The 9,295-nt window shown below is 51.9% G+C and overlaps 2 protein-coding genes and 1 long non-coding RNA gene across 4 annotated transcripts; 1 reads left to right on the top strand and 2 right to left on the bottom strand.

Moving 5' to 3' along the window:
- Positions 1–701: 701 nt before the first annotated feature.
- Positions 702–2,540, bottom strand: LOC139791117 (uncharacterized). Its single transcript, XR_011723771.1, has 2 exons — positions 2,360–2,540; positions 702–1,338 (listed from the first exon to the last, which is right to left on the bottom strand). It is a non-coding gene; the product is annotated as an uncharacterized lncRNA (long non-coding RNA).
- A 9-nt stretch (positions 2,541–2,549) lies between these two features.
- CYREN (cell cycle regulator of NHEJ) lies at positions 2,550–4,121 on the top strand. The gene is made up of 3 exons (XM_071732929.1): positions 2,550–2,725; positions 2,808–2,877; positions 3,201–4,121. The coding sequence occupies exons 1-3, from the start codon at positions 2,586–2,588 to the stop codon at positions 3,441–3,443; spliced, it is 453 nt and encodes a 150-aa protein (XP_071589030.1). The 5' UTR covers positions 2,550–2,585; the 3' UTR covers positions 3,444–4,121.
- TMEM140 (transmembrane protein 140) lies at positions 4,081–6,838 on the bottom strand. 2 transcript variants are annotated; one of them, XM_071732926.1, is made up of 2 exons: positions 6,105–6,838; positions 4,081–5,395 (listed from the first exon to the last, which is right to left on the bottom strand). In XM_071732926.1, the coding sequence occupies exon 2, from the start codon at positions 5,385–5,387 to the stop codon at positions 4,779–4,781; it is 609 nt and encodes a 202-aa protein (XP_071589027.1). In that variant the 5' UTR covers positions 5,388–5,395; positions 6,105–6,838; the 3' UTR covers positions 4,081–4,778. The 2 variants fall into 2 exon arrangements, with proteins under 2 accessions (XP_071589027.1, XP_071589029.1); XM_071732928.1 differs by having other exon boundaries at positions 6,165–6,838.
- Positions 6,839–9,295: the final 2,457 nt, after the last annotated feature.

Here is a 9,295-nt window from a genome sequence, read left to right as displayed (position 1 = left end):
AGGCTGTGAGTTTCAAAAAAAATCCAAAATTCCTCCAAATCCCAAGACTTTAAAACCAAAGGTTTAGAGCCTAGACATGTATGAACATCCACCATTCACCAGCTGAGGGGTGATCACCTGGAAAGGAGGTGGAACATTATTTCAGTCTGGTTTTGCCAAGTATGCTTTGGCATATTTGTGAAGAGTGATTTCTTGAAGATACTTGCATTTGAAGAGGTGGGGCCTGGGCCAAGTGGACCTCTGTAGCTGGAAGCCAGCCAGATCTGGATTGTGGTGAGTATTTCCCACTTCCAGGTCTCAACCAGTACTGTGAGAAGAAGAAATCCCAAAACTATAAAAATGTCTCTGAATGTCAGGTTGTGGCAAGCTGAATGAATGTCTGGAGGGAGACCTTTGGCCAAGGCCAAAGTGACAGGACAAAGGTTTTAAGCTAAAAGAGAGTAGATTTAGACTTGGATACAAGGAAGAAATGTTTTGAAGTGAGGGTGGTGGGACACCGGACCAGGTTGCCCAGAGAAGTTATGGGATGCCTCACACCTGAAAGTGTTCAAAGTCATGTTGGAGAGCATTTTGAGCAACCTCTCTATGAAGCCTTTCTGCTTCAGAATGGGAATGAAATGAGGTCCAAAATACAGTTCAGGTCCAGATTCAGTTAATTCCTCAGTAGCACCCCAAAATGACCTCAGTAGCAAGAACAGCTCTCCTTAAAATGGCAGGCTTTATTTATGGATATCTGTATCAGCCTTGATTACAATCACTTCTGTCCCCTTGACAGTCTTAAGTTGAAGCATCCTCTTGAGCTGAAGCTTTTCTCCCCAGTGCAGAAAGCTGAGCGGGTGAGAACAGAGCAGGGAAATGAATACCCAGCAACACTGCAGCATCACACTGCATATTAGCCCTGGGGCTACAGAAGTGTGACTTCTGCCACAGGTAATGCATTACTGCAGAAGAGACTCTGTCAGACTCGGAAGGGGAATCAAAATCTTCTTGCTCTGCTCCTGCTACTGGCAAGACAACCTACAAAGGAGGTAAGTGCAGTGCTTCTGTGAGTGCTTTTTTCATTCTGCTTTTCCCCATCTGCTTCACTCCAGAGAAGCTTACAGAGGTAAACCATTCAGGAAGTTATCATTGCTGCACTCCTTTTCTACAGACTGTGTGCACACCCCGTGTCCATCTGCAGCTGGAAGCGTGCCAGCTGACACTTCTGCTGGGCCTTCAGGATCTGACTGCATCACTTAAGACGTGTGAGAATGGGCACGGGCTCCTCAACTCGTTTCCATGCACGAAGCTCCTTCTTCAGGCAACACGTCAAATGTGGTATCCAGGTGATGGAAAGAACTGAAAGAGCAAACAGTCAGCCACCTAGACTGTAGGCCCTATGGGCAACCATTTGACACACTGGCTGGAGCTGGAGAAGACAGCTGTGTGGTAGAAAACCAGTAATCCTCACTACACCAGCCTTCTGGGATTTCAGAGGATTGTAACCAGCAGCAGGCTTTATGGGTTCAATCCTATACTAGAAATCCAGCCGGAGCCAGCCCAGTTCCTGGGGCACCAGGGTCATTAACTTTACCCCGCTTCATCACAGTCCTAATTGAACGGCTTGGCTGCAGCACCGTCATGAAGAATCTGCTGAGCTGCATGCTGAGAGTTGGGACTGAGCCTGGAGAACCCTGGGGAAACCCTAGGGTACAGGAAAGCTGGACAGGGACACGTAACAATACCTGGGCAGGTAACAATAAGGCAAAGTGTAAGGGTTTTAAACGCGAAAAGGGTAGAGTGACGCGAGACATGGAGAAGAAATTCTTCAGTGTGAAGGGGGCGAGACCCAGGAAGTGGTTGCCCAAAGAAGCCGCGGGTGCCTCCTCCCTGGGAAGAGATCAAGGCCCCGGGGGGCCGGGACGAGTCCCAGCGCTCGGCGGCCTCGCCTGCAGGGGCCGCCCCTACAGCGGCAGCAGCGAGCGAGTCCGGGGCGGCACGGAGGTGCCCGGGATATGGGGGCACGGCAGGACCGGGATTGGGGTCCGCTGCCCCCCCTCGGGCGTCACGGCGGCTGAGGGCAAAAAATCCCTTTGGAAATGTGCCTGTGTCAGAATAGGGAGGGTGCGTCTTTCCGCCTCGTTACGGCGTGATAAGCGGCAGGGGTGGCTGGTGTTGGGGCTGCTGCCAAGCCGCTGGATGTGCAGGGAAGCTTCCCCCACTAAACAGCTGCCGAATCGCAAAGACACTGCGTTTTAAGAGGGAGACACTGCTCGCTGCAAAACTGGGGGTGCTCGCTGGGCTCCCACAGACCAAGCACACCTTCCTCCTAACACAGGGCTTCTATACGTCAAACATGCAAAAATTATCTTCCACGTACACCGATATTATCGTCTACACACCTGCCTGGCGCATTCTTTTGTGAGAAGGGGGTCGTTACCTCTGAGTTTAACTCATTGCTCTCGGGGTGCCAGTGCCCCCCACCTCCAGCAGCTACAGACATTTATTTCCCCAGCTGGGGGAGCTCTGGGCTTCTCGTTGGGGGAGGCGGCACCCCTGGCCGCCCCGCCCCACCCCAGCCCGCCGGCTGTGCCGCTGCAGCAGAGATGGCGGAGGCTACGCGGCGGCAGCGGAGGCGGCTACTCCCGGCCTGGATGGGGGCGGCGGGGGACGAGCGGGCCGGGGGGACGACGGCGCCTCCCCGGAGCAGGCGGGGGGCGCGGCGGCAGGCGGCAGCAAGGCCCAGGTAGTGCCGCTGGAAAGGGGGGAAGCAGCGGGACCGGGCCGGGCTTTGCCCGCGCTGAGTGTCTTCCCCGTGCGGTGCTCAGGGCGGCGGCGGTGGTGTACTGCATGAACGAGGCGGAGCTGGTGGACGTGGCGCTGGCGGTCCTGGCCGAGGTGAGAGCCCGGAGCCGCGGGGTTGGGGACGCGGCCCTGGCCGTATCGCAGCGGGGAGTGGGGTGGGGAGCAGGCGGATTCTGGGCCCTCTGGTGGCCCTCTGCGGGCGTGGGGGTTTGTCCTCTCTTCGGCTTCCCGGAGGTTGGCGGGGTTGAGCAGTTGCTGTTGGTCTCTCCCTTCCCTGGCCGCGCTGCGGGAGGAGAACGGGCTCCTCCGCCAAGCTGGAGACTGGTGAGGGGGTGTGCTGTGGAGATGGTGTGCTGCCCCGCGCCCCTGGGTGAAGTGGCACACAGCCAGCTCTGGTTGTTTTTCCCTTTGGTCAGAATCTACAGTGCGAGGGAGATGAGGAGAAGGCCCGGACCGGGAGTGAAGAGGAGCAAGGGGTCCAACCAGCAACACCAAAGGAGGCTCCTGGAAGCACAGCCCACGTGGGGAAAAGCAGCGACTGCAATCCGGCTCCCCCATCCCCCTCAGACACTGATGCTGGTGCCAATGCAGAGCGGACAGGCCGGGAGGACTCTCAGGACGATGTTTTGAAATACGTCAGGGAGATCTTTTTCAGCTAACATTGCCTCCCTTGCAGCCCCCCCGGAAGCAAAAGGGACATTGGGGAGGGTATCCCTCCCACAGCACTAAGGATGGTGGGGGGAAGGCCTGGAGTGGCCTGTGGAGCTAGCTAGTAGGAGGCCCATGAAAGCCTTGGGGGAGAAGGAAGGGGGCACTCCTCCCAGTGTGTGCTGGGTGGAGCTGGATTTAACTCCATATTGGGTTACATACATTTCTGTTTGGCATCTGAGAGCATGGACTGGTTAAAGAGGACTTTTGGGTCTCTGTGAGTGTCTCTCTAGTGGGTCAGTGTTGGGACTGGAAGGGAGCAGGGAGCTGCTAGCCCTGGAAGGCCTTTGCTGGCTCTGCAGAGCTGGACACTCATGGTTCAGTCTTGGAGCTCCTTGAAAGTCCCTCTGTGACAGCTGCAGTGGGGACTGTCAGGCTGTCACCATTGGGCCTAACACTGAAGTTGCCTTCAGGCTGGGGCAGATCTCCTAGAGCTGAAAAAGATGTGTGGGAGCAGATTGGCAAGGGTAGGTACCATCCCCAAGGGGTTCACCCCCTGGCAGTGTGCATGGGGGTCTAGGAGGGGATGAGGATGACACAGCATCCTCCTGGTCTAAAGAGGGGATGAACAAACCATATGAGGCTGAGGCAGGTGCAAGAGCCTTTATTAAAATGAAGAACCAGTAAAACCAGAGTCAGAAAGTAGATCCTCATGTGCCTGAAGGGGGTAGGGTTCAATGTTCAACAAGTTTTTAGGTTGCCCCTTCCTGTTGTCTTCTGCTAATGAGATTGGCCACTTCACCCTCATGAGTCTGCAGATGCTGTTCCAGCAGCTGAAGTACAGGTGCTCCTGCTGAAGAGAGCATTGCCAGTACATCTCTGGGGCTGCCACTGCTGTGATGGCAGTGTGAAGTTGCAGCTTCTCAAGTTGCAATTGCCTCCAACAAGCAGAATCTTGGAGCAACTCCAAGAAGGAAAGCCTGTTTGCTTCTCTGCATGCCTGTACTTCTGCTAAGTAAGATCAGAGTGATGTGTCCACTGGGTGATGGTTCTGGGTGATGGTTTCCTTCAGTGTCCTCTGGGTAAGGGCCAGAAACGATGTCACTTTGATGCTGTGCCCCAGGCTGAGGGCTGCTGTTCCTGAGAAGCTCCCACGCTGCTCTGTGGATGCTGGTGCCTGCTGTCCATGCAGTGCTGGAGAGCTGTCACCTGGTGGTGGCAGTCACAGCTGTGTGCCAGAGCATGGCTAAATACAGGCCCTTGGAATAAGGATCAAATTCTTGCTAGTGACTAAAGCTGTAGTGGAATTGGCATTTTAAATGAGGTTATCAATAACTCTTCCATCTTCACTGTGACATCTCAATTTGGACTTCCTGGTGAGAGGGCTCTGATACGAGCTTGGCCCACCAGAGGTACATAGTGGTAGTGAGAATCTGGAGCAGTAGCAGAGCCAGAGTGCCAAGCAATGCCAGGAAGCCCCCAGTGAAATCAGAGGTGTGAATCCACTGTGAGGTTTGTGAAAGAAATATACCCAGGCCTCCTAACATGAGAATCATCTCAATGATGAGTATTATGCAGATGCCTTTCCAGCCCTTTTTCTTCTCTGTGCACTTCACATGTGCAACAAAAAGGGGGTAGAAGATGCTCAGGACCGGGCAGGTGTACACACAAACTGTCGCCAGCCGCATTGTTCCTAGGCTGATGTCCATCGCCTGCAGATGCTTGTAGTCCAGGCACTGCAGTTCCCCAGCTGTCTCATTCCACAAGCAGAAGTTGTAAAAGCCGATGCATTTGTCAGGGAGGTTGACCAGGTTCCCAGCTTCCCACAACAGTGAATACAACATCAAGGCCAAGGCTCCAGCAGCCTCGAGGTGGTTCAGCACACAGAGCAAGTGTCCAGTGCACATCTGTTGCAGCAGACCCATCCTAGTGCCCGTACCATTTCTTGGTACCATGGTAAAGCCTGTTTTTAAAACATGAAGGAGACACCTTTGTTGTTGTGTGTTACGGCACACTCCCTGAGATGTGCTCTGAGCCTGTGTCACTGAGTTCTCAGGAATCCCTTTGCAAGTAGAACAGGAGTGTCCCATCCCTGCCTCTGACTGCTGTGCATGTGTTACTGGGTTGGGGGATGTGCATCTTTTGGTCACAGCAAAGGTGGCTTAGTGATGTCCTGTGTATGGACTAGCAGTGGGAGGATAGTATGGCTTCCCTAGCCCCACATATGCCCTTTGCAGCATCATCTCACATTAGACAAGAGACGTTTGTCAGGAAACTGCAGTGATGGGAGGAGAGCAAAACACTGGTTAGGAGGGAGTTAAGAGTCGTTCTGGGAAAAATGCATTTCTTTCAGTTCAGGTCAGGCAAGGACATCCTTTGTGATATTTGGATTACTGAGTAAAATGCAGGCATGACAGGGTCTGAAGGACAGGTCTCCTCCTGCCTCCCTGCCCCCAGTTCTCCCCTCAAAGTTCTGGGACATCCACTGCCTTTGATGCCACTCGTTTCCAGTATCCACATGCCCCTGAAGGCCTGGCATGACCATACTATTGCTGATATCCTGTAGGCTTGCTGCCCATTGAGGCTGGCAGCTGTGGGCTCCTCTATTCCAGCTGCCCAAAAACTGATGCCCCATGCATACAGTCCACCACAGCAGCATTATGGACAGCCACCTGCCTAGGTGGTCACTTGACCTCCTGGGGCCCAGGGAGAGGGCTGCTGTGGAGACAGACCTGTGACTGCTGTCCTCCTTGTTCCTCTCTCAGACTTCCTGTCAAACCAATCTCCCTCTCCTGGAAATGTGGACTGTTCTTGGTGCCCTCTCACAGGCTTCTTTGTGCTGAAAAACAGGGAAGTGGCATCAGAAAGGATGGATCATCACTGGCTGCAGAGCCATGCAGCATCCCAGCACTGGTCACCTGGGTCTGCACAGAGGCACAAATGCTCTGCAAGGAGCTCAGAGACCTTGGTTTCAAGCTCAGCCTCTGGCCTGAGGCTCTGCAAATAACCCATTTTCTGCCTTTGCCAAGTATTATCTCCTGTGACTCATTTACCACCTTCCCTGAAGTTCACAATGGCAGTCCTGCTGTCTCCCTTCCACTGCCCATTGCCCAGTGGTATATCATCCTAGTGTCCTGGATGACCCAGACCATTGCCCCATGGCTGCTTGTGGATTTGATACAGCCTCTGAGGTTTGAGAGTGCCAGGAGAGGCACATCTGTACCCCTTTTCTGGTCCTAATGACCAGAGACTTCAGCATCCCACTCCCTGTCTCCTGGATACTTGGAACTGAGGCACCTGTTTAATGTGCACCGGGATAAAGCTCTGTCCCAAACTTTCCCTCCTCCACACCATAGCCAGGAAAAGTGCACACACAGCATGGGGGTGGGTCACAGCATCCAGCCACTGACCTAACTTGTAGCTTCCTTTGCAGGTCTTCACAACAGGCTTTTGGAGAGATGGGGTGGTCACATGGAGGATGCCCATTGTTCTGAATTCAAAATAAAGACACAAATTATCAGGAAAATATCCATGCTTGGGCCCAGTGCGTGCTGCAGAATTTTCGTACACCTGTAATTCCACCATGGTGTATTTTACTTGTGTGTTTCCTTAAACTGGTTTCCTAAGGAAGGCAGGCTTGTAGAAACATGAGCTTTTTGTTCACTCATCTCATGTTACCTTTTATTTACCCCTCCCTAAAATAGAAATTAAAAATTGTCCTAGTTGCATATGTTACTAGAGAGGGAACAGAAAGTGAAACTTGATTTCCAGAGGGCAGACTCTGATTTGTTTAGGAGGCTACTTGGAATCGTTTGGGAAGTAGTTCTGAGAGTCCAGGAGGCTGGATACTTTTAAAGAAGGAAGTCTTAAAGGCACATGAGTAGGCTGTCCCCACGTGCCTTAAGGCAAGCTGGTGGCATAGAAAACTGTCCTGAGGGAAGCTTTGGCTATAGCTGAGGGAAAGAAGGAGAGTTTATGGCCTTTGGAAGAAGGGTCTGGCCACTCATGACAACTACAAAAATGTGAGGCTATGTAGGGAAAAAAATTAGAAGGTCCAAAGCCCAGCTAGAAATTAATCTGGTTTCTGAAATAAAAGACAATATGAAAAGTTTCTACAAATACATTAATAGCAAAAGAAAGACCAGGGAAGCCTCCATCCCCCCATAGATGCAGAAGGAAACATGGTAACAAGGGATGAGGAAAAGACTGGGGTGCTTAATGCCATCTTTGCCCCAGTCTTTAGTAATATTATCAGTTGTACTGAGGAAGTTGAGCGCCTCAAGCTTGGAGACAGGGAGCAAAATGACACCATCACAATCCAGGAGGAGATGGTCAGTGATCTGTTGCACAACATAGATATACACAGGTCTATGGGGCTGGATGGGATACACCAAAGCATGTTGAGAGAGCTGGCAGGGGTGCTCACCAAACCACTTTCCATCATTTTCAGCAGTCCAGGCTGACCAGAGAGGTACCAACAGATTGGAAGTAGCCATGCATAAGAAGGGATGGAAGGATAATCCAGGAAATTGCAAGGCTGTCAGTTTGACTTTGGTGTGAGGGAAGCTGATGGAGGAGACCATCCTGAGTACTATTACACAGCATGTTCAGGATAACCAGCGTGGTCAGCGTGGGTTTATGCAGAGAGCTCCTGCTTGACAAACCTGATCTCCTTTTATGTCAAGGTGACATGCTTAGTGGATGAAGGAAAGGCTGTGGATGTTATCTATCTTGACTTTAGTAAGGCATTCAACACAGTTCCCCACAGAATTCTTCTAGACAAATTGGCTGCTCATGGCTTGGATGGGCATATACTTTGCTGGGTTAAAAACTGGATGGCTGGGCCCAAAGTGTTGTGGTCACTGGAATTAAATCCATCTGGCAGCCTGTCATGAGTTGTGTTGCTCAGGGCTGAGTACTGGGACCACTACTGTTTAACATCTTCATCAATGACCAAAATGAGGGGCTAGAGTGCACCCTTAGTAATTTGCAGATGGGTGGAAGTGTTGATCCATCTGCCTGAGGGTAGGGAGGCTCTACAGAGGGATCTAGACAGGCTTGATGGGTGGGCCAAGGCCAATTCCATGCGTTTCAATAAGGCCAAATGTTGCGTACTCCCTTTTGGCCACAACTCTCAGCAGTGGTACAAGCTTGGGGAGGTGTGGCTGGAGAGCTGCCCATCAGAGAGGGACCTGGATGTGTTGATTGACAGCTGACTAAACATGAACCAGCAGTGTGCCCAGGTGGCCAAGAGGGCCGATGGCATCCTGGCCTGGAATAGTGTGGTCAGCAGGCCCAGGGAGCTGATCTTACCCCGAACTTGGAACTGGTGAGGCTACAGCTCAAGTACTGTGCTCAGTTTTGGGCCCCTCACTACAGAAAGGACATTGAGCTACTAAAGGATGTCCAAAGAAGGGCAACCAAACTGATGAAGGGTTTGGAGGAGCAGCTGTATTACAAGGAGCAGCTGAGGGAGCTGGGGTTGTTCAGCCTAGAGAAAAGGAGGGGAGACCTTACCGCTCTCTATAACTACTACCTTAAAGGAGGTTGTAAAGAAGCCTGTTCAATGAAGTTGTAAGTGATAGGACAAGAGGTGATGGCCTCAAGTTGTGCCAGGAGAGGCTTAGATTGGATGTTAGGAAGAATTTCTTCACTGAAAGGGTTATGAGACATTGGAACAGGCTGCCCAGGGCAGTGGTTGTCATCATCCCCAGAGGTATTTAAGAGTCATACAGACACAGTACTTAGGGATATGGCTTAGTTAAGGTCTTGTCAGTGTTAAGTTAATGACTGGACTTCATGATCTTGAAGGTCTTTTCCAACCAAGGTAATTCTGTGATTCTGTAATTCCTAGCAGGTGGAA

Source organism: Heliangelus exortis, chromosome 1 (assembly GCF_036169615.1).
Source record: "Heliangelus exortis chromosome 1, bHelExo1.hap1, whole genome shotgun sequence".
Lineage (NCBI taxonomy): Eukaryota > Metazoa > Chordata > Aves > Apodiformes > Trochilidae > Heliangelus > Heliangelus exortis.
The sequence above is the reverse complement of the archived record's forward strand: the minus strand, read 5'-3'. Positions and strand labels throughout refer to the sequence as shown.